The sequence below is a fragment of the Poecilia reticulata genome, chromosome 10 (assembly GCF_904066995.2).
Source record: "Poecilia reticulata chromosome 10, P_reticulata-male-v2, whole genome shotgun sequence".
Taxonomy (NCBI): domain Eukaryota; kingdom Metazoa; phylum Chordata; class Actinopteri; order Cyprinodontiformes; family Poeciliidae; genus Poecilia; species Poecilia reticulata.
Genome location: NC_088839.1, coordinates 26,941,378 through 26,965,904, shown reverse-complemented (window position 1 = coordinate 26,965,904; position 24,527 = coordinate 26,941,378). Strand labels below are relative to the sequence as shown.

At 40.3% G+C, this 24,527-nt stretch overlaps 1 protein-coding gene and 1 long non-coding RNA gene across 3 annotated transcripts; one reads left to right on the top strand and one right to left on the bottom strand.

Annotated features, from left to right (window-relative positions):
• Positions 1–10,597: 10,597 nt before the first annotated feature.
• LOC103471646 (uncharacterized) lies at positions 10,598–24,316 on the bottom strand. 2 transcript variants are annotated; one of them, XR_014089361.1, is made up of 5 exons: positions 24,142–24,316; positions 21,894–21,997; positions 21,516–21,628; positions 12,147–12,479; positions 10,598–10,795 (listed from the first exon to the last, which is right to left on the bottom strand). It is a non-coding gene; the product is annotated as an uncharacterized LOC103471646 (long non-coding RNA). The 2 variants fall into 2 exon arrangements; XR_014089362.1 differs by lacking the exon at positions 10,598–10,795 and having other exon boundaries at positions 12,223–12,270; positions 12,396–12,479.
• On the top strand, positions 12,918–21,111 carry npas4a (neuronal PAS domain protein 4a). The gene is made up of 8 exons (XM_008420796.3): positions 12,918–14,144; positions 14,467–14,630; positions 14,725–14,827; positions 15,855–16,155; positions 16,252–16,361; positions 16,486–16,621; positions 16,825–18,524; positions 18,625–21,111. The coding sequence occupies exons 1-8, from the start codon at positions 13,970–13,972 to the stop codon at positions 18,651–18,653; spliced, it is 2,718 nt and encodes a 905-aa protein (XP_008419018.1). The 5' UTR covers positions 12,918–13,969; the 3' UTR covers positions 18,654–21,111.
• Positions 24,317–24,527: the final 211 nt, after the last annotated feature.

Here is a 24,527-nt window from a genome sequence, read left to right as displayed (position 1 = left end):
TAAACAAACAAACAAACATAAAAACAATAAAATAAAAACAAATACAGTATCCTCATTACAATAAGAGGACATCCTGTGCTAAATCTAATTTTGGAAACTTATGTTGAGGCAAAAAAAAAAAAAAACAAATCCGTGAGGGAGTAATTTAAGCAACACTTAAAACTAAGATATAATTAGAACAGGAAACACTTTTATTTGGCTAATAGTGGCATTCCGCATCTTTCCACTAATCTATTGCTGTCTGGCACTAAAACTGAGCAAATGCATTCTGTTACTTTGCACCATTGCCCACAGGAATGTTTACATCTGCTCATAAACACCTCCAAAAATAGATACAATCTGCCCTGCCAATGAAAGCTCAGCAAGCCTCCACAACAATCAGACAGCAAGGGGACTGCACCGTTTATGGTATTTATAGCCAAATGTGCTTTTTAATAACACTTACAAGGTTAATTATGACAGTAAAAACAATTTTTTGCCTTAAAAGATTGCTTTGTCGAGCTCATCTGCATCCTGATGCTGTTTTTCCGTCTTTTCCAATGCGGCAGACAGACGGATGGACGGAAAACGAGTCTTTTTGGGAAGAATTGAATGAGCCCCAGTTGATAATGAGTAACAAGCTCCATCCGGCCGTGAATCAGCTTGAAATGTGAGTGGAAGAGGAAGAGCAGGGAAAATGAGAGGGGAACTAAAGGAGTTGTGTGATGTGATTGGTTTTAAAATTACAGGGTCAATAGACGTGTAAGTTTGGACGAGGCTTTTAAAACCACTCCTCACGTCAGCCCACTCACCGCTTCGCTTATGCAAAACGCATCAATCAATCTGCTGCAGGTGTCGACTCAGATTAGAGAAACGAACACTTGAAAGAACGTGTCCCTCTGTCTTTCTGTCTTTCCCCCCTGAGTTTATCTGCACTTGACCTTTTGGACTGAAAAAGGAGGCTGAGAGCTTATCGATGGAGGGGAGAAAAAGGAAGCGAAAGATCTGCTGCTAGGAGGTCTCTGATGATGTAACACATCTACATCACGTCACCATGGCAACCCCGCATCAGCACCAACCGAGTGTCATAGAGAAAAGAGCCACTGTCTGTGCTGGTATGTTACAGTACGAGGCTCAGAACCAGTTTAAATGTCGAGATAGTTTACCAGACGCATATACATTAATGGTTGGTTAGCCGTCATGATCATTTAACCATGTTTGAGGATTTTTCTGTTTCAGTTGTTATTTTTGTGAGTTTTGTAAACATCTAAAGAAAAATGTGTATTTTTGATATAAGCCTCTTAAAATAGGGTTGGAGAAGTTTTTATTTTTTATGTATGAAATTGTATGGATGTTTATATATTGTATCATTTTATGCAACTCTGGATGGAAATTTGCATTTTTGCTAAATATGGTATATTTACAACAACATTGTGCGCTCACTAATATGCACCGTCCCATTTAAATAAAATAAATCAATCAATGGGGCGCCAGCAACCCTCCTGACCCCACTGAGGGACAAGGGTGCAAGAAAATGGATGGATGGATGGAAATCAATCAATGTTTCAACATATGCAGGAGTTATTGGGTAATTAAAAAGTTTATATGGATAATTTCCAAGCTGAGTTATGTATGATGGTGTGTTGGGGTCTTTGTAGAAAAAAAAGAAGTTGAAAATTTGTGAGAAATAAACATTAGAGACTTAAGTCAGAAATTTTCTATAAAAAATTGTAAATTATCTGAGCTCAAAGCCGAACATTTTTGACTTTGGTAAAATTTCTGAGTTTAGAAAGACTTTTATTTTAGTTTTTTTACTTTTGGATGTAGGATAGCAGACGTTTGTAAAATTTACTACTACTTTTTTTCTATCAATGGTCGTAATACGCCTTAGTACATTTCCGATTTATTTCACCATCTTAAAAAAATAAACCCGATCTGTGCCACTTCCATACTCATTCAGAAACATATCTGACTGTTTTCAAAGCATCTGCAATGAACGTTCATGTTGCATTTCATCCGACTTTACGTCACTGATGTGAGACATTGTCAGAAAAAGCCAGGTACGTTAAATCGGGATGTAAATAATGACTTAAATTTATGGTTGTGAAATCATGAAAGACCTCTACTGGTTCCGACTCCAAACAGAAATTGTGGTCAACGCTCCACAAAAATCTACTGCTAGTAGTTGTACTTTCTATTTATTAGCTTTGTTAGCGTTGCTATGCTATTGTGACAATACCGTCCTTGTTACTGAAAAAAACTTTTTAAAATCTATAAATAAACGGTCATACCTGTCAAGTTTGGGACTTGAGAATACGGAAAATCGTTATCTGTTGGAGTGGGGGGGGAGTTGGAGGTGCGAAGAAAACTACCGTCAGAGGTAAGAGCGGGGAAGAAGAAGGATAACGACTGTCGTAGACATGCCGTTGATGACTACCGTAAAACGGGAAATAACCAATACGAGAGCACGCCGGAACAAAGGGGTAAATACGGTAGTTTCCCGGCCAAAACGGGAGACTTGACAAGTATGAACGGCTGCATCCGTTGTTACTTCCGTAAACAATTCGTTGCCATGTGACGTCAACATTCTTTTACTGCGCATGTGGATTCAACTTCGGCGTTAACCGTTAACACCGAAGTCTCCTTTCGTTTAGTACGACTAGCAAAACAAAGAAATAAATCGGATTTCAGCTAAAAATCGAGCATTTAGACCTGCTGTGTGAACGTGAGCGCTTTACCTTGAAAACTTCAGCAGATCTTAGACATCTCCATCTTATGTTTGAGTTTGGACGCTCTTTCAGCCTGTCACAAAAGCAGCCTTAATAAAACCCACCAAGGCTATTTACCGAGCCTTTGTCCCCATGTTCTCCTGAGACTCTAAGTATAATCCAGGGACCTTGGGGAGACAGAGAACTTCAACACAACTCAAAGAGCGCAGGTTGAAAAACTTCTGTTCAGCGAATGCTAAAAATAAACCCAATATTGAAACGAGAAGAGAAAAGGCACAAGGCTGCTCGCCTTCACGGAGGGGGAGGGCGGATGGACGGATAAAAAGGCGGGAGTCGAGGAGCAGCAGTGAGGATGGGCGTCTGTGAGGCTCAGTCTGTTTATCCATCCAATTCAACAGCGAAGGTGAAATATGCTTCTAAAATACCCCCAAAATGTGAGCATTAGCAAGTCTGCTGCTGGTACACACCCATTAATACAGACAAAAATGTGACTGTGGAAAAATAAATCCAAAACTGACATAAGAGGCATTTTCTTTTTGTAATTGGCTGTTTTATGTTTAATGGAAAACAAAGAAAAGCATAATTTTTGCAGTTTAAAAAAAAGCTGAAAAGTCAACTGTGTTATGTAGCATTGTTATTTTCTCTTTACTTTCATTGCACAAACACAATGACTGTATAATTTTTTCATGCAGAAAAATCCGTAGCAGAAACAAATTATTACCTTATTACCAACAAATTTTGTCTAGGTTCAAGTACATATATTTTGTACTCTTGAAATTAGACTAAACTAAATTACAAGTAACTTTTCAACAATAATTCTTTAATATTGATAGATTAAAAAATACTAGTTCCCCTGGCAGATTATTTCACCTATAAAATATTGAAATAATCTGCAGGTGGAGCTACTCTGATACCCTGAAATAAAAAGTGAAACTTATTGCCTTTACAAGCCTCATAAAGTTTTTAAATGTCAATAAATTCCTTAAAGTTTATGGTTGTAAAATGACTAAATTTTGGGAGGAAACATTAGCAAGGCACTTTGGAACCATTACACATTTTTACTAGATCTAAAATAGAATATATTTCCACCTCAAACCTAAAAATTTAATTCAAATAAATTCAAAAATACTTGTAATATTGTTGTAACACTTTATCCAAGGATCTTAAAAAGCTTGAGGATCTCTTGTAGAGGTCTGTCCCCGACAGAAGACACTCGTGTTCAGAGTTATCCATAACTTTCTTGATTTAACAATCGTTCCTTATTAAGCAAAAACCCTTTTTGGATGAGTCTAGTGAAAATGAAATGAAAGAAGAAAAATAAAGCCATACGGAAACTGGACGAGCTGATGATTCACGCAGCAGCCATGACTAATTTTACTTGGTGTGATGCATCAGATTCACACTTTGAAAACAAGACAAAACGCTAAGAATAAAAAAAAAAACACACAGAGAGAAAACTGTTAATCTCAATGTTTTGTTCACATTTCAGTTTGTTTTTTATATTTTTTTTCCAAGACTGCATCATTTTTAGATCCAAACTAAAAACTAACACCCCGAGCAGTGAGATGGAGGAGTCATGAAGCACATTTCTTGTTTTGTTTTGTGTGTGTGTGTGTGTGTGTGTGTGTGTGTGTGTGTGTGTGTGTGTGTGTGTGTGTGTGTGTGTGTGTGTGTGTGTGTGTGTGCGTGTGTGTGTGGGTGTGTGTAAAGAGTCCTTGTATGTTAACACAAAGCTATCGCCTTCAACATAAAACAGATTACTGCAAAAACACAAAATCTTACCAAGTATTTTGGATCTATTTTGTAGTGCGAATATTTTAGTAAACTTGAAATAAGACAAAACTAACTTACAAGCAAATTTTCATCAATAAATAGCAGCTTGCTTTAAGTAAATACTGATGTAGAAGTACTTGTTCCACTCATAACAAGGGGAAAATATAAAGTTCCACAGTCCGTCAGTGGAACTAGTTCTTTTTGATCAATATTGAAGAATTATTTACTTAACATAAGATCCTATTTCTTGCTGAAAAGTTACTTGTAAGTTAATTTTATCTTATTTCAAGTTTATAGTTAAGATATTTGCAGTAGAAACCAGACCAAAATATTTGGTAAGATTTTGTGTTTTTGCAGCGTATTTACAGATAATGTGGCTTTCAGTATGGAAAACAATATAAATTCATGTAAGAAAAATAAATCTGAATCTAAATCAACAGATAGAAAAAAGACCCGTTGTAAACGGCACCATTCATTAAATAATAAACTATGGAAATTTTTAAAAACAGAATTTGAGGATTAATAAAGTATTTTTGACCTGAGTTTGAAAATATTTACTAAAAATTTGGCATTTCATCCTGTTCTTTAGATAAGAGTTTAGTGAAACCTCATTTTTCTAATTAAATTTGTTGCACATGTTAGAGTGCAGTTTTACTAACAGAGCACAGCTGATATAAGTGCAAATAATTTAATGAGATCCAAACCATCAAAGTGCATATTGGTTCTTATTTCTTGATCTTGTTTTATCATTAAGCAACAGGGAGCAACATTCTTATTTTTATCTCCTTTTACTAAAACAGAAAAACAAAAAAATGGTGCTTCTTGTTTTAATTACTGTTGGTTTAAGCTGCTGTGATCCAAATCTCTCTGGCAGAACTTCATCAGCTTGAATGTGATCACAGAGAAGAGCAGAGATCTGGTGAGACTCCAGCGACATTGAAACACGGAGAAGACAGATTTATTAGTAAATAATAACAATAACATTGCTGGAGTCTCTCACCGCGTCGAGTTTCTTAGCAGTGTAGAAAAACCCTTCTAGGTCCAGAGAAGTATGAAAACATTATTTGTATCAGAAAAGTTATAAAGAATTGCTGTGATGACGTGTCGGAAAGAGCGACAGCTTCTTAAAGAGACAGAGGCCCAATTTCAAGGCATCAAATCTTTCTGAAGTTGTGTGATATGTGCAATATTTTTTATAACAACTGACTGTTAATACTTGATTGTACTATAAAATGGCTCTATGTGCCTGTAAAACATATAATACGGACTCTTTAAATTTATAAAATTAAAATACTCTTTTTATCATTTTTCATTTGACAAGCACCTTTTATCTTTGATCTTTTTCATTTTATTCTTTGCCACAACTAAATCTTAGGTGTAAAATTTTATCTGTCAGATTTTCTCTGTTTACACTGCAAAAACACAACCTTACCAAGTAATTTTTGTTTAGTTTTGAGAGCAAATTCCTAAGTAAACTTGAAATATTGGCAGATTTATTCACTTATAACAAGACAATGTTCCCTTGTTACCAGTGAAATAATCTGACAGTGAAAGTAGTTTTAAAATAAAAATTTTAAAAGTACTACTTTAAAGTTTTTTCATACCTTACGCTAATATGCTAAACCTGTTTTTACAAGCAGTTGAGTTGATTGGTAACTCAACTGTTGCCAATCAAGTTCTTATATTTTGCCAAAAAGATAAATGTAAGTTTGTTCTATCTCATTTAATGTGCACTATATTTGCACTAGAATCTAGCCAAAAATTCTTGGTAAAATTTTGTGCTTTTGCAGTGTAGAACTGCTTCTCCTTTATAAAATTTATAAATCATGCCTCTTTTCAGTCTCTGTGCAACTTAAATGTGGATTTTGAACTGGATCCTTAAACAGCCATTTGTTGAATAATAAACAAATTAAGAGTTCAAGAGTGATAAAATATGAATGAACTTGTTCTTAATGAGTTTTTTTGTGTCCCCAGAATGATGTTGCCCTGGGTCAAAAGCCCAATTTTCTATAGGATATCTTTATTTAATAGGTTTTGCTTCAAGGAGAAGCAGTTATTCAACATGATAGATTTTTAAAATGTAGCTTTCTTTGCAAATTCCTAAAAAAAACTGGGGTAAAAACCGAGCTGACAGTGTGATAAATAGCCTCCATGTAGTTTTTTATAAAGCATTTTAATGTTTTAAGACTCTTGGTCCACTCCCCGGGCTTTGCACTGATAAATTTCCCCAATTTCCCCCCATAAACTCTCCTCTGTTATTTCACATCCTCTCTTGCTCTTGCTTCAATGCAGGAGTGGGAGGTGTTGCTACGCGACAGATTAGCTCCTTCCTCACAAGAAGCTGAGTGCAGACCTTGACTCCGAGTGTAAAAATAAACCCAAATCATTCAGTTATGCTTACCTTGAGAAAATTTCTCCTATAAAACTAACCACTTTCTCCTCCTTTTCAACAAATAACCCTGAATTGGTCCAAAAATAAGCCGCTTATTCACATGTGAGACAAACACAATTCATGTCTCATTGTCAGTGCAATTTCTTTTCTTATCAACTTTCACACCAGATGATGATGAGCGCTCTGTTCCCTGCAATAAGATGACTAAGTTAGCGAAGGAACAGGCCGCTCGTCCCTCATCTGCAGTTCGCTGTCAGCGGCCGAAGCTGCGAAAGTCGCACTTGTTGTTGCGGACGGCTTCAGAGGGAGTGTGTGAACAGAAAGAGCCGGAATAGTTGCTGCCCTTTGTGCATCTGCTCGGTGTGAGTGTGGAGAAGCGGTCTGTCAGGGGTGAGAAATCTGAGCAAATGAGTGGGCTTTCTTCTGCTGGGCGAGTGACTGGGTTGATTTATTTTTACCCTAAATGTTGGAACACATGTTCTAAGACACAATGGTCTCCAAAGGAGCAAAAACTTTAAGAAAAAAATGACAATTATCTCAACCTGATTTTTGATATTGCTGCCAAAACATTGTGAAAGGTTAATTTAATTTATTAGTTTATTTGGCACAAATAGAAGAAGTCTGTAAGTAGCATTTCTACTAACAATAAAACTGAAACTAACTTAATGGGAAAATTTAAAATTTGAAATAAAAACACACATTTTTTGCTAAAAAGTTTTGCCGCTGTATCGAAAATGAGCTGTTGCGCAATACTGCAATAAACAACACTTTTTTCGCATCACAGGAGTCACATAATGTGACATCAGCTGGATGCTGCCACTGGCAGAAACCACGAAGAAGAAAACAGGAAGTGGCAGGAGGAGGACGACGGCACAGCATGTTTCTGTGAACAAACTATTTATGTGTGATTTTAATTGTTTCTTACTGGAACAACACAGTTGCAAAATTTTGTTTTTTTATCATTCGTGAGATGTAGAAAAAGTTTTGTGAATGTTTAATGTAAACGCAGATACTAATGCAGCAGCTACAGCTAACTCACAATTCCACTCCCTGATTGGGCATTTATGTTCATTAAAGTACATCCAACTTATAAATCACAATAAACAAGCTTGTAAACCCACATAATAAAAACTATAAATTAAAATATGGACAATTTATAAATCAATACACATTAAAAATACATAGGTGTTTTTCCCTTTCAGCATTGAAATTTATATAAATATCCTTGCATAGGCTGGGGAAAAACTAATTTACAAATTCACATGTTTGTAATTTCCCCACCACTTGCAGCTTATTTAGTGTCTATATTTCACAAAAACACTGTAAGTAATGACAGTTTATTATTTAGCTCTATTGTATTAAAAACCAGATTTTTTTCTTTTTCTCCCCAGACTATACATAAAGGTAACCACCATTTCTTAAAATAAAACAAGTGAGTGTAAATATTAATAAAAATAAGTCAATAAATAAATAAAAATACCAGTTAATCTGGTCGAGAGTGGAAGTTGGTTTTCCATTTTTAGTAATGTTACTCTCCTAGCAATATTAGTCATAAAAGTTAAATAATTAAACCCAGTTGAAGCTAAGAGACCACAGAAAGCACTTGTTTGTATTTTCTGGTGTGCACCTGCTAATCAGAACATATTTTTGGATATTTGGGTCAATTTTCCTCAAAACCAGATTTCTAACATCGATCTGAAAGCTGCTGTAGTTTTTGCTCAGTGGCTGATTGAGTTCGGCTCAGTTTCTGCTACGGAGTCGTACTCTGAGCTCCCCTTCACGTTTGCTCCATAAATAAAGAGGGGGGTCGCCATGGCAACCAGCGACTCACTGGGTTCATTCTTATATTTCACATGTCGCCCCAGAGAACCTGCATATTTTCAGAGATTGCATAATTTATAAATAAAGTCTGGGAAGCGTCTGCTGTAGGATTCTTTAAAAATGATTCTGGATTTGTTTGTTTTATTTTATTAGCCATTCATTGTGTGTTGCTTAAGTTATTCTATTTCTTTTAAACGTTTTTGGGGTAGTAAGTTTCCTTTCACCTCACAAGTACACACTACTGTTTTTAAAAAAATCTAAAGCAGGTGTCAAACTAAAGGTCTGAGGGCCAAATCAGGCCCGCCAAAGCTTTTAAGTGGCCCACTAGATACACAGGGAAACATAAAATATTATTTATCAGTCAAATAAAAACAGTTTTATCTCTAAACAGCCAAATTAAATCGAAGTGAAAAGATGTCCACTCCTATTTAATGTTTAAGAATGAAGAGATATTTATTAATATTTTAACAGTTTAGTGGGTTTTATCAATACATTGTGGCACAACTCAAAAAGTTTAAATCAATTAATCATATGATAAATTAAAACGATCTCAATAATTTTATTGTTTTTCTCTCTGTCCACCAAAAACTGGAGGACAGAAGTTTGGTCTCAACTAGCCTCTTATTTTGAAAGATAATTTTGTTTACAGAGAGTTTATAATTCATTTTATTTGTTATTTTGTTTATTTATTTTGGTTAAAATGTCTTACAGTTCTGGTGTCAAATGTTTGCAAGAATTTAAAGTGTATTATTCTTTGAGAATGTGTTTTTGTGTTATTATTCCAATATTATTATATTACTTGAAAATGGTCTCAAAATGATAATCTTATCATGTATTGCCATAACTTCTAGGACAATTTATTTTTATTAGGACCAGTCAGATGTTAAACTGCACTGAATAAAGTCATGAATACAAAACATTTTCTTCAATGCAAGAACAAAAACTTTGTCACAAATTTACTCCCGTAGAGAAGAAATACTGTATTTTCCGCACTATAAGGCGCACCTTCAATGAATGACCTATTTTAAAACTTTTTCATATATAAGGCGCATAGAATAGACGCTACAGCTGTCTACACATTTGTAGAGTACGATTTGTTCCGTACTCTACAAATGTGGATGTGTAATAATAGAGATAAGGTCCCAAGTACTTTATATAGTAGTCTGCCTCAGTAATTGTTTCACTCACGGTGTTGGTGTTGTGATATTGTGCCCAACTGCTTTCTGGGTAACACAGACCAACGACCAACCGACACGCTGCCGCTGCAGTCTCTGTCCCCCCCCCCCCCGGCTTTAAATGTATAGAGGCTGGTCCCTTGCTAATCCTAGTCGAAGCACCCCGGATGAATATCTAAAGCCACTTTGTTGACATAAAGAATGTCAACAAAACAGTCCGACTCCAGTCGGCGAGGAGAGCCTTCCGCGACTGGGCCGGGGCGTGGCCGGACGATGGTCACCCTTCTCCATTCGCGCACAGTATGTTCGTGGAGAACGTGGTGCTAAATGACCTGCAGACGACCAATCAGGTCGGTAGGTAGATAGGTCAGTCAGTCAAACTTTATTAACAAACCAGCGTTCTGACAACTATCCCAGCATGCACCGCGCGCTTCTTCTTCTACGGGCAAAAATGAAGTCGGCGGCTGCTTACCGTAGTTGCTAGACCTGTTGTGGCTCAATATCGGTCCATATATAAGGTGCACCGGATTATAAGGCGCACTGTTGGCTTTTGAGGAAATTTATGGTTTTTCGGTGCGCCTTATAGTGCCGAAAATACGGTAAATTTATGAAAAACTGAAGTTAAAAAATGGAGCAGAAGGCCTGAAAGTGAAGCAGTGAGTTCTTGAGTTAATACCAAAGTGGATTATAAATCCAAATGAGCCTCTGAATGAAAACGGAGACAAACAGGACGTTCTGGCACAAAGACTGCCGTCTAATTGGATCCATTTGGGTCCATTTGCTGTCAGGGAGACAGCACACTTGTCCCTACAACCTGTCGCTCTTCTTCTGCCACCACAAGCATTTTCTCATGTTTCTGGGCTCTTATGACAACCGTGAGAATGGAAACGCAGAAAACGGGGACGCTACAGGGACATCTGAAGAGCCTGCAGAAAAACAAACAACCTGGAGTGTTTCTGTTCTGGGAGCTCCTGCATAATAACAACACGAGCCTCTTCAGCCCACATAAATCCTGACAGAAATGTTCCACAACCCGGCTGCTCAACACATAGACCACAAATAACAGCATCAAAGTAAACAACAGAAACAAACCTCTGAGTTACTTAGAAAGGAGGAACTTTAAACTGTAACAAGACAATAAAATAAATTATATTTTAGAAGTCACCATTATGCAAATCATGTCATAATCTGCTAAAATTTTCTTCAAAAATTATAAGAAACTGAAGAGGTTTTCTAGTTTTCGCCGCACAAGTAAGCAAATAGCAATTAAACTGAGCTGAAGTGATTTAGAGTCTGGACTTAGGAGAGGTTGATTGTTGTTTTTTCTTTACGGGAGTAATTAAACGGGAAGGAAGTGCTTTTATTGAAGAAAGTGTCAGGAAAGTGAAAAGTGGTTTGAGTTCAATACAATTAACAAATTCCAGCAGGGAGACGGTTTCAATTACAGCCAGAGAAACTAAAGAGAAACTAAACACCTGTACGAAACGCAAAAACTAAAATGGTTTATTTAATAAAGACGAATTAAAACGAAAATATCAACATAATTCAATAAAATTATATATATTAAAATATATGACAGGATGGCTGATGGATGGAGGTAGGGAGGGAGGGTTTAGGATGGATGGATGGATGGATGGATGGATGGATGGATGGATGGATGGATGGGTGGGTGGATGGATGGATGGATGGATGGGTGGGTGGGTGGATGGATGGATGGATGGATGGATGGATGGATGGATGGACGGACGGACAGATGAATGGATGGATGGATGGTTGGTTTATGATGGATGGATGGATGGATGGATGGATGGATGGATGGATGGATGGATGGATGGATGGATGGATGGATGGATGGATGGACGGATGGACAGACAAATGGATAGATGGATGGTTGGTTGGTTTATAATGGATGGATGGATGGATGGATGGATGGATGGATGGATGGATGGATGGATGGATGGATGGATGGATGGATGGATGGATGGATGGATGGATGGACGGACGGACAGATGAATGGATGGTTGGTTTAGGATGGATGGATGTTTTGGGATGGATGGATGAATGGATGGATGGCTGGTTTATGATGGATGGATGGATGGATGGATGGATGGATGGATGGATGGATGGATGGATGGATGGATGGATGGATGGATGGATGGATGGATGGATGGATGGACAAATGATGGTAATTTTGTCTCCCCTAAGCTGTTTCAGTGAACTGTCTCAATGAACTGATTCTGTAAACTGTGTCAGTGAACTGATTCCTCTCTGACTCACTCGGTTCAGTAGTAGATGGGACTGAATGTTTTCCTGATCCATCAAGACAAACTCTTTGTCTTCTCCTCCTCCTTTTTCTTCTTATCCTCCTTTTTCTTCTTCTTCTTCATCTCTGTTTTAACCACTGCAGAGCGGAGAAAACCGACAGACAGGTGCCATTTTTAGACGGAGATATATAAAAAAAAGATTTTAACACTAAACCTGAAGGTGCAAATCTGTAACTCGTGTTTGATTATTTTGCTTTTGCACCTTTGGGTGATTACCAGTCTGGATCGGTGAAGGCGGAAGAGGAAACAGAGGTGGCTGAGTCATCGGATTAACAACACAGCAGTTCTGAAACAGGATTATTCATCATCTCAGATAACAAAAGAACAAATTCATCAACACTATTCACCCAATTATTCCTAATTTATCAGAAAATCTGAGTAATTAGACTAAATATAACAGATCAGATTTTGAATTTCGTTTGAATCGTGGAACTAAACCAGGCTGAACCTTCAATCCGTCAAAGCAGAGCGGTAAAAATCCTGCGGCTCGTTTCCTCTGCAGCTCTTTATGAATCGGAGGGATGGGAGCCGGGACGGGACGCGGGGGCGCGCGGCGCGCTCCTTCATGTCGGTCACTGGTGAGATCTATTTTTAGAAACGCGGAATAATTCATGAGCGCCATTCATTAAAAAACGGGCAGACTTTCCATTCAGACTTTCTAAATCTTGTCTGTAACTTTGAACAGAAAAAAATAAAGATAACAATAATGAGAATCCTGAGTCAGAAATGAACGTCATTGAAAAAAATATGATCTTTAATTGCTCTGGTCGTTTAATTGTGTATTATTTTAACATGCAGTGTTTTTATCACGAATAGCTTTGAAATCAACATTTAGCTGTAATAATGGATGTTTTGTTGCTTAGAATGTATTAAAAAGGGGTTTAACTTGATCTGCACATAAGGTAAAGGGATTATCATCAGATATAGGAAGATTTTCAGATGTGATGTATATTTATAAAGCTTCTTCTGGTGGCAGATAATCTCCTTTAGTCTCAGTAAATGCGGTCTAACAAGAACCTGCGGTGTTTACTGGCGGGTCCGGGGCAAACAGGCAGGTGCCAGACATATAAACACACAGACCTCGTTCGTATTCAGCACAGATCCTCTCCTCCTCTTCTTCCTCCTCCTTTCACAATTCACCGGAGCCCGGTGACTCCCGTTACGTTTTTACGATGGCTCCGCCCTCTACTCGGTTTTGTCCAAATCGGGCTTTTTGCGTCGCCGGAGCTCCCGATTTCAAGCCGACGTCACTACCGAGTAAAGGGAAGAGCTGACGTCGAGGAAGAGTCACAGAGAGGAGAGGGCAGGAGGGAGGGAGGGGGAGACTCTCAGCGCGGCTCGCATTCATATCAGGCATATCTATCCCCCCCTTTCTCCCTCCTCCTCCCTCCGTTTTACGTCGGTGTTGGCGCGTCGGGAGCCCCCCTGCTCCGGTGGAGTCCCAGGCTATATAAGAGACCGGCGAGCAGAGTCCCTCAACCAGATTTACGGGTTCCGGACATCTGAGCCAGAAGAGACGGCGACCTGCAGCCGCCGATTCACCTGCACTCCGAAAGGAGGGACGAAGGGAGAAGGTTTTTACCCAAAAACCTTGCTCTGGAGAAAAAGAAACAGCTGAGATGAAAGTCCAATAGCACATCTTCTTTTTCTTCCCCTCACTTCTACAAACCTGTCTCCGACGAGAAACTTCAGCAGATCTTCTAACAGCGCTCCGCTTTACAACTTTTCACCCGGAGGGACGCTGACGGCTCGCCGCAGCAGCAGCCACAGACCACGATGTACCGCTCAACCAAAGGGGCGTCCAAGGCGCGACGGGACCAGATCAACGCGGAGATCCGAAACCTGAAGGACCTGTTGCCCATCTCTGATGCAGATAAAGCGCGGCTCTCGTATCTGCACATCATGTCCCTGGCCTGCATGTACACCAGGAAGTCCGTCTTCTTCACCCAAGGTAGGAACTGAGACGGCAACCTGTTGATCAATCTCCCGCAGAGTGCGGAGATCAACAAGTGTTTGAGCGAAAGTGAGATGAAAATCTTATTTTAGGGTAAAATGTGCAGCTACAGCCCATCTAGATGTTGTTAGAGACAGTTTATGTCGCTGATAAAAGTGTGAAACTGAGGCTGTCGCTGTCCGCGGTGCTGAAACGCTCCAGCAGGATGTCCGCGGTGCTGAAACGCTCCAGCAGGATGTCCGCGGTGCTGAACTACATGCTTCTACTGCGGCACACGTCCAAGCCTCCGTTAACAGCTGTTTGGTTCCTTTCTTCCCAGAAGCGGGATCTGCTGGCAGTGACGAGGAGAGCGCTGCGTTTCTGTCTTTTCACGAGCTTTCGGAGCTGATGCAGGCGATGCCGGGCTTCCTGATGCTGCTTACCGGAGAAGGGAAGCTGCTCTACCTGTCTGACAGCGTCTCCGAGCACCTCGGACACTCCATGGTGAGACACACGCCTCTGCTGCATTCCCCAACACAGGGAGGTTGTTTCAGGTGGGTTTATTAACACCAGGTGTCTGTTTTTGTTGTTGTTTCAGGTGGATCTTGTGGCACAAGGTGACAGCGTTTATGATATAATCGACACTGCAGATCACTTCATCATGAGGACCAATCTGTCTGCTTCTTCATCACTTGAGATGGGTAAGACATCGTGTTCTTTCCCTAGATTTAACAGCTACTATTCATTTATTACACAATGAAAACTGAAAATCACCTAATAAACTCTAGCAAAAACCCAAAAAGTGACATTGTCACCTTCCTAAAAGTATTTATTATTATTATTATTATTATTTTTTTGCCTCAAACATCTTTCGGAAGCAAAGAGGCAGTGATTGTTTTATACAAAAGGTTCATGTTAGATCATATTAAACATATTCAATCACATTTAAAAACCAGCTTCTTTATGTAAAAACTGTCTCTCATTTTAAAGCTCAACAGATATGGCAACTAGCTGTTGGCATGGCAACCAGAGGTGCACTCCTCACAATAAAACAATCGTAAATTTTTACTTTACTTTTACTTTACATTCGCTAACATTTTAAACGTAACTAACTTATTTTGTGCTGATGTCAGCCAGGAGCTTAAAATTAGATTCAAGACCAGCAGATTTAATGTTTGGCATTTCCCTATTTTACCGTTTTTACTTCCTCTAAAGGTAGGACTACCAAAGTAAGAGTCCAGATTTCAAAGAAAAGCACAAGGTACTTCAAATTTTACAGCTGAATTAGCAAGCAAGCATAAAAAAATCATTTAAATGCATTTAGCCACATAATCGGTTCTTCATAGATGATTTTAATTTTTTCCAAAATCACTTTTTAATTTTAAGAAATGGTAAATGGACTGGAGTTACAAAGTTCTTTTCCAGCCATTTTGACCACTTAAAGCACTTTACATTAGAGCCACACTCACAAACATTTCTACAGCAGTGAACATGTTGTTAGTCGACTTGGCTAAAAGTCATTGCTGGAATTGAACTTACAACCTTCCGATTACAATTTGACGTCTCCACCCACTTAGTCGCTGAGAAAGGTGGTTAAATTAAGATGCTACTTCCTGTATATCTTATAAAAAGCAGTGACCCGAGCGCACACCCCTGTGGTCCTCCATAATTAACTGCTACATTTAAAATGCTTATTCTAATGACTCTCCTACCCTCTCCTCCCCGCAGACCACCTGTTTCGCTGCCGTTTCAACACCTCCAAGTCGGTGCGGAGGCAGAGTGCTGGAAATAAGCTGGTTCTGATCCGCGCTCGCTGCCTTGCTCCACCCTCCGCCGCCAGCTCCTACTGGACCTCCAACCCGGTGTGGGTGTGTTTCTGTACCCCGCTGGAGCCCCAGCCCACTCGCTCCGGGTCGGGGCCAGACAGGGACGTGACCTCTGGCCCCCCGCTGGCCGACACCAACCTGTTTCTGGCCTGTTTCCACTCCCAGCACGGCCGAGACATGAGGCTCCAGGCGGCACAGGACAGGTGAGTTTGCCCTTCGTACCTCTAAAAATCATGAGTTTATTCTGCTTTTTGGATAAAGACGTGAAAAATCCCATCTCCTCCCACTCTGCCCTGCAGCATGACTGTGTATCTGGGCTACGATGTGACAGCTTTACGCTCCCGCTCCTGGTACGGCCTCCTCCACCCACAGGATCTGTCACACGCCTCTGCTCAGCACCGCAGCCTGTGTAAGCGCTCCGTTTGCTCAAATTAAGCCGTCCATGCCCACACTGTGCCCACTGGCACATTCACACAACGATGATTAATGTGATTACACACCGACCATAACGTGTTCTCAACTGTTGTTGACAGTGAGGGAAGGTGGAGAGGGCAGATCTGAGATGGTGGTTCGTGTTCAGGCTCACGATCTATCCTGGGTTTGGCTCTACATGGTGCTTCAGCTGCAGCACGGAGACATTCCCATCAGCAGCAACAACTACATCATCAGGTGAGAACACTTTAAATACTCATGTTGATTTCTTTTTATCCCAATGTAGCAAAATAATAAGAAATTCCTATATTTGAATCCATTTCTTTTGGGAATCCAGTTGGAAAAAATAAAAAATTAAAAAAAGGAAAACACAGTAAATCTAAAGGAAACATGAATGAACTCTGAAATTGACTCTGGGTTTCTGTTTCCTCTCTTTTCAGTGAGTCTGAAGCCTGGTCGGTGCGCCAGCAGCTCAGCTCCGAGCAGACCCAGCTGACCCTGGTTCTGAGCGCTGGCCCGTCTCAGCCAGAGGGCCTGAGCCTGCAGTCTCCAGAGACCCTGTCCAGCCCAGACCAGGTGTTCACGCCCGGTAGCAGCGGCCTGTCTGCCCAGTCCTTCGACTTCAGCACAGCCGGCTGCAGCGTCGGCTCCTCGGACGAGCCGGGCAGCTCCATCGCCGAGCCCATGCAGCTGGAGGGAGACCCTCGCTCCAGCATCTCCTCTCTGGAGGAGGAGAGCTTCTTCCAGCCGCCGCCGACAGAAACCATCTCCGCTGCGTCTTCGCCGACTCCCGTCACAGTGGAGACAGTAGCAGATTTGGACTTTTTAACCCAGAACATTCTCCTACCTCCGTCCTTCCAGCTCGATCCGCCGCTGCCGCTGCCGCTACCCACCTCTCAGGCGCAGCAGACCAAAGAGTTTGTGTGCACCCCGCCGTACACGCCGCAGGTCGGAGGAACCAGCTTCCAGTTCAATGAGCCTCTCTTCAGCTTTGACCCCACTGGCACCACAACTCCTCCTCCCTCTGCTACGACTGCCACCTCCTCCACCTCGCTGGCGCCCTCCGCCTCCTCCACAGCCCCACCCACTACGACCCCCAGCCCCGCTCCACCCACCACCCTCTCCACCAAGCTGCCCCTGTCTTTGCCCGCCCTCTCCACCGACCTGCTGTTCCCCATTGAGACGTGCAGCGGCGCCCTGTACGAGAAGCTGCCCCCTACGCCTGACAGTCCAGGAGATGGAGATTGCACGGTGATGACTCTGCCGGAGGTCCGCGGGCCGCTGTACGTCGACGTGCCGCTCGGGCCTCTCCAGTGCCCCCCTGAAGGCCTGCTGACCCCTGAGGCGTCGCCAGGCAAACAGCCCTGCCTCACCTTCTTCTCCTTGGAGCGGGAGAAGGAACGGGCGGAGATTTCCCTCCTGGCTCAACACATCAGTTCCCTGGCTGAGGGTTTCTACCTGGATCCTCTTTTGTCCAAACTGTCCCCCTCCTCCTCGCCTCCGTCGCCCTTCTTGTCCCCAGCTATTGAAGCGGCGGATCCAGTCCACATGCTAAGGGAGTTTTATCCCGTAAAAACGTGGAGAGGTCTGGACATCCCCATCTTCCTCGACGACGATGACTCTCTGTTTGAAGAGAACATCCTAGAGACGCTCCTGCAAGACGACTTCGCTCCCAACCTCTCTGCCCCCTCTAGCCCCACCTCTCCGCACACACCAGTGTGTTGGCACCAACCCTCCCAGTTTGAGGGAGCGGGCCACATCTGTAGCGTCCAATCGGCGCAATGTAACTCCGTGGCCGGACGCGGGGCGAGCATGGCGATGACGGGCGGGGAGGGGCTGGCGGAGGAAGCGATGGAGATGGAGATGGAGGTGGAGGTGGATTTGGCGTCGTCTCCCGTGTCGTCTTGCTCCTCCATCCCGGCTTCCCCTCCCCTCATCCTCACCGCCTCCCAGAGCCCCGCCGCCGCCATGCCCGTCGCCTCGCCCACGCCCACCGTGTCTTGCACTCAGTCCCTCCTGGAGGAACTGGCCGTCCTGGAACCCATGTTTGGGGCAGGTGCCTCGATCGCCCCTGGCTTAGGGCAACAACCTGAGTTGTATCAACTCCAATGTCATCCATCGCCACAGTGCTTCCACAAAGGTGAGCGTTTTCTGCAGTTTATTTCACCTTTCTTTTTTTTTATATGTGAAAAACTCCAGTCACTAATTTTCTTGTTCTACTGTCTGTTTTTGTCTTTCAGATGGGAGTGGAAGTGTTCCTCCGTTCTAAAATAAGTCTGTGACTTACTTCATTAAGTATGGCATATTGTCATATTTTGTGGAGACCCTTTTACTGAAAAGTAAAAAACAATTAAGTGTATAAATATACATAATGTATATACAACTTAAGGACTTCATCTCCTACATGTCTGCTAAGAACAAAGATTGGCTACATATTTTTGTTCAGTCATTTCTTCTGTGTAATATTGCAAAAAAAAAAAGAAAAAAAAAAAAACTGGTGCCAGATTCACATGACGACCGGATGGACCCAGAACTGCCTGGGTTCTGGCTCCATTTGGTGACCTCTCAGTTAGAGGTGCACCGATTGCAGTTTTCAGGTTACCGATCCTTAAAAAAGCCTGACCTGCCGATCCCCATTTTGACCGGTAACGATTTTTACTGCCTGAAATGTTGCTACATGAAGTCTGTCGACATGTCCTGCTGGGTGGACAGTGGCTGATTTTTAGTTGATCAGATCCCAAATTTAAGAAAAGCGGGTCGGACTTATCGGCAGATCAATTTATCGGTGCACCTCTACTCTCCAGAGCTTCAGAGACGATCAAACTCCAGATACGTATGTGTATTCACTCGTAGTGAAATATCTGTTGTGAACAAAAACAAATGATGCATTTCTTGCTATTTCAGTAGTGGGATGAATCATAGCACTTTTTTGCCTGACATGCAGCAACGCAAACCCAAACCTCAAACGTTACAGAAAGTCAAATGTTTACAATTGTTTACAACCTAAGTGCGAAAACAATCAGTAGAGGGAGAGAGAGAGGGAAAAAAAAGAAGATATCTTGTCTTAAATCTTCTGATTTAGTTCCCAGAACCAGATGAGTTCTGGTTTAAAAGCCTTCCAAAAACGTAGAAATGGAACTTAAACTGAGATACTTTGAGCTTTGAGTTTGCGACTTTTAAACCTTTAACATCTATCTCATGGTTATCGCTCCATCTGAAATCTTGTGTATCTATGTGATTTGCAAACAAAAAGAAAACATGAAGAACTGGACTCTGATCATGCCACAAACCCTCTGCTACTCTGTACTGTACATTAAGACTCTGAATGTGGACTCATCGGGTCCTCCTCCTCCTCTTCTTCTTCTTCCCTGCTTTTGGCCGTGGGGCAGTCGGCTGGATATTCTTGCAGCATCAATATTTGCAATGCTGGCAGCTTATAGCGGCTCCTGTGTGCCTGAAACGGCCCCTGAACTCTGAACTCTGAACTCTTCGTCCACTCCGGACGAGTGGACGGTCGGCATCGTGGCTCCACTGGAGCGCGGTGCAGCGAGGCACAAATTTATGGGATACCGTCTGTAACACTACGCAGTGAAAAACTAACAGCGAGCATTTGGTTTGTTTAGCCGGACGTAGAGAAAAAAACGTGGATGTTCTTTTTCAAAGTAATTTTTTCACAATATTATTCCATAAATGTCAGAGTTCCAAACTAAAAGGTTTAATTTAGCTTACAGAACTAAATATTTAGTTAGGAAGCTAAATATGTAGTTTCCAACTAAGTGTTTAGCTCCAAATTAAATATTATTTTTGAACAAAATATTTAGCTTTTTAAACTAAATATTTAGGTTGTGAGTTTAATATTTACCTCATAGCTAAATTTGGAGCTAAATATTTCATTTTGAAAACTAAACATCTAGCTCAGACTAAAGAACTTAGTTGGAAACTAAATGTTTAGCTTCCTAACTAAATATTTAGTTTTTAGACTTGTGAATTAAATATTTAGTTTGGAACTCTGAGATTTATAAATTTAGGAATAATATGTTCAAAATATGACTTTGAAAATTGAACATTCTCATTTTTTTTCTTTGTTGCCGGGTAAATAAACGAAATCGTCGCTGTTAATGTTTCACAGTGTGGCTTAACAAACGGCACTCCATACGAATTGACTAAGTTGAACGAGCGATTCTTCTTTTTTGAGAGGGGTTTAGAATACAAAAAGGTTTTGTTTTAAAAAAATGAAAACTGGGGGGGACGGGTGCTATTTCTATTCAGTTACCAAACGACACGGGTTGAGAATGGTACAATTCCCATGGTGTCGACATGCTCACGTAGAGTTGTCTACGGTCAAGTAAAGGATTGATTCCTACGTTCTAGCTATTCAAGGCTAAGTTAATATACATGTGTAAAAATTATACTTCTGTATGTGTGATATTTGAAGAAAAAAAAGCTATTTCATATGTGTTACGTCTCAGGATGTAGGCATATGTTCTTTTCTGAAAGGTTGTACACATTTGTACATTTGTATGAAACAGCTACTGGTCTGTACATACAGAAGAGAGAGATTTTTATCGCATAAGATGGAATATATTCTGAACATCTTATTATTATTATTCCTATTATTTACTGCAGAATGGACATTGTGAACCAGTGTTCTATTGTGATGCTTATAAGTGTATTTGGTTGTCATACAAATGCATTTATATTAAAGTGCACTTAATGCTGCTGATGCATTTGTGTCGTCAGAGTCGAGCTCTCTGTTCCTCCCTCATCACCATCATCACCATCATCATCACCATCATCTTTTCCTCCCTCCCCTTCACTCTCCTGCGTTTCTTCCCCCGGAGCGAGTTTCGCTCAGCAACAGCTCTGACGCACACGTATGACGAGACAGAATGAGACACTATCTGACTCAGACTGACGCACACGCTTGGCATTGAGGCTTCTTTTCAGGGGGGCCACACACACACACACACACACACACACACACACACACACACACACACACACACACACACACACACACACACACACACACACACACACACACGTAATAGTAGGAAGACTATTTCCCCCCTCCTTCCTCCTACCAACACCCCTCTTTACAAATCAGAGTCGCCCATATTTGCTGATGTACCTGCGGCTCGCTCAGCGTGGCGTGGAGCTCCATATATAGGCATTCCTGCTCTGACTGGAAACAGCCTTGCGTCTATTCTCAGCCTCTATTCAGAAGCATCAGAGAGGGGAGGGCTGGTAAAGAAAGAGGCTAAAATTAGAGGTACAGTAGGAAAAAAAAGGAGTAAAAATGGAAACAGAACAACCTGATCCCCCAATGCCACAAAAGATGAAGAGACATAACATAAAATAAACCAAATATGCATTTTTCCCCTCCTAAGATTTGCTCCACAAATTGAATTTGAGGCAAATATTAACCCAAAACTTAAGATATCTAATGAAGCAAAGCCTTAGGCGTTGCATTTTTTTTCTGCAAGTGAACATTTTGTTCCAGCGCTACCTGCCGCAGTGGCGCTTGATGGAGGTGAGATCACTGCACACAGCTGACTGCTGCTATCTTCTGGAAAACTCAAGCACTGCACCTTCAAGGAGTCCACTGAATCACTGTGTTGTACAAGAATATAAAAAAGGGTTAGGAGGAGGCCAAAGGGACAGGAAGGGTTCAAACCTCACTGTAGCTTCAGCAAATACAAACCTACCCCGACTAGGAAGCAACGAGGAAGGTTAAATAATTAAAACAGACATGAAGGTTTACAGTTTCAACCAGTTGGGAAGTAATTAGTTACATTTACTGAAAACATTTACTTTTAGAAGTATTTTTACTAAGCTGTACTTTTTACTTTTAGATGAGCGATTTTATTATGATATATCTCTATTCTTATTTGAATAAAATTTCTGGATTCTCTACCCACTGAATGAAAAACAATAATTTTTTTAACCAATAATTCACCACACACCTGCAGTTTTTGTTAAAGTTTATTAAGTTTCTTTTATTGAAACTGATTCTATTTTCTGTTACTTATGTGAATCATGTAATTTTTGTCCTTAAAATACCCAAATTTCCACTTAACTTTATAATTTGGTCCATCTGATTGTGCAGTGTTTAAATATTAAATGATTGATAATTTGATCGGTAGACTTTTTGCCAAATACTTTTTTAATCTGGAGTAATTTCTTGGATCACTACTTTTTCATTTTACTTGAGTATAATAAATATGTTGAAGTAGTGCCCAGTTTCTGTGTACTCTATCCATCTCTGCTTTTAGACAAGAATAAAGCAACTGAATTACTTAAAGTGTCACTGAAGCAATAAAAACACTTACATGATTTGAAAAGACCAACCGCTCTCCTTACATTTTGTGAACAGAAAAGCTTTTAATGATATATATATTTCTCTTGCTTTAAATGCAGATTGTGGCTGTTTCAGTAATTGGGTGAAACGCCAGCGCCATCTTGTGACGTAATCAGGGTAAATCAAACTATAAACGACAAAAGCTGAGTACACAGAAGTGGAGGGAGTTGTGAGCAATTTCTCTGCAGTTTTAGAGGAAGAAGCCAGATGGAGTGATGAAGAAGAGGAAGATGAATCCGATGAAGGACTGCAGCCATGTTTATTGAGCCACATTGTTCAGGAAACAACGACGACTCCAACATTTCCGAGGGTGAAGATCTTGACGTCTGTCACCTCCAAATCACTAAATGATAATAACCAGATGTATTTATATAATAATTATTCATCTTTAAATCTGGTTTAATTCAAATAATCCAGTTACTTTAAAGAAACTGGCCCAACTTCTGCGTCTTTCAGAATCATGGCTCCTATTTCCACATCTTGAGTTTAATGTTTCTACTTCTGATAACTGTACAAAGTTTCTACATTATAATATTAGACAAAAACAGCAACACTCTGCATTTATAGTATTCAGAGAGAAATATTTACTATTAAAAACTTTTGTAAGGCACAGTAGTTCATCTTTTTAAAGTGTTTTTTTGTGTGTGTAATTGACACTTTAAAAACAAACATAGTAAGCAAACATAGATCAACCCTTTAGTCTTAATATATAAATTTGACCAGGGATGAACTGCAGCTACAAAATCAGTACAAAGTTATCAAGACTTGGCTCATGGTTAGTAATCAAATTAGTACTGATGTTGATGAATGTGTAAGATTCATTTGACTTATGATTGTCAAACATAATACAGTTTATGGTTTTCTTGTTAGGAATATTGTCTTCTTCTGATGGTGATAAGAAACCCACCAGCCCCCTTTAGTCAGACTGACTGACTAAAGAAAACAATTTTAAAAGTTGATTACTCTGGGTCTAATGTCAACAATTACTACTACTACTACTACTACTAATAATAATAATAATAATATAAACAAGTGACTGAACTTGTTTTTGTGTATCTAATTTGTTATAACAGGACACTATTCTATGTAATTATTTACCTACTAATTCAATCACTCCAAAACAATAACATTTAAAGTGGGGATGTTTTCCTCCCACTATACTATAAGGTAGTTTCACCGTACAAGCTGGGGAAGTATGCAAAAAATATGAAAATAGTGTAAGCTGAAAGACCACACTCTTACAACCGTTATGTTTACAAGTTAAAATATTGGCTATAAACTAAAATGTTTTAGAATATGATAAAATAAATGCACAGATTTAGTTGCTCAATGTTGAAAATATCGTCTAAAATTACTAAAAATACTTAAATGTGCTAATAGCAGAGAAACAACTTACAGTTACAGGAAAACCGTTCATCCGCGTCATCGGTGGCTATGCTAACTAGCTTTAGCTTTCACAACTGGTTATGTTAATTGCAGCGTAGCCAAGAGCAAAGAGGTGAGAACCGGGTGTTTGGGTGGGAGGAGGAGCAGCGCCACAAGAGATTGTGATTGACAGCGACAAGGCCCGCCTCCTGCAGGAGGAGTACTTAAAACAAGCCAATTTTACTAATACAAATAGAATATATGAGATTTATTTTCTTAATACATAAAACATTTTTCTTAAAATAAGAAAATTTTACGCTATTTCAAGAAATTCAGTGTCAAGTAACATTTTCTTTACTTGAGATAATTTTTCTTAAAATAAGATAATATATCTTACTTGTATAAGTAAAATTGGCT

Excerpts from the sequence above, each read along its gene's own strand:
- npas4a (XM_008420796.3), top strand. The coding sequence starts at position 13,970 with ATGTACCGCTCAACCAAAGGGGCGTCCAAGGCGCGACGGGACCAGATC. Across the intron at positions 14,145-14,466 it reads GTCCGTCTTCTTCACCCAAG|AAGCGGGATCTGCTGGCAGT; the intron begins GTAGGAACTGAG and ends CTTTCTTCCCAG. Across the intron at positions 14,828-15,854 it reads TTCTTCATCACTTGAGATGG|ACCACCTGTTTCGCTGCCGT; the intron begins GTAAGACATCGT and ends TCCTCCCCGCAG.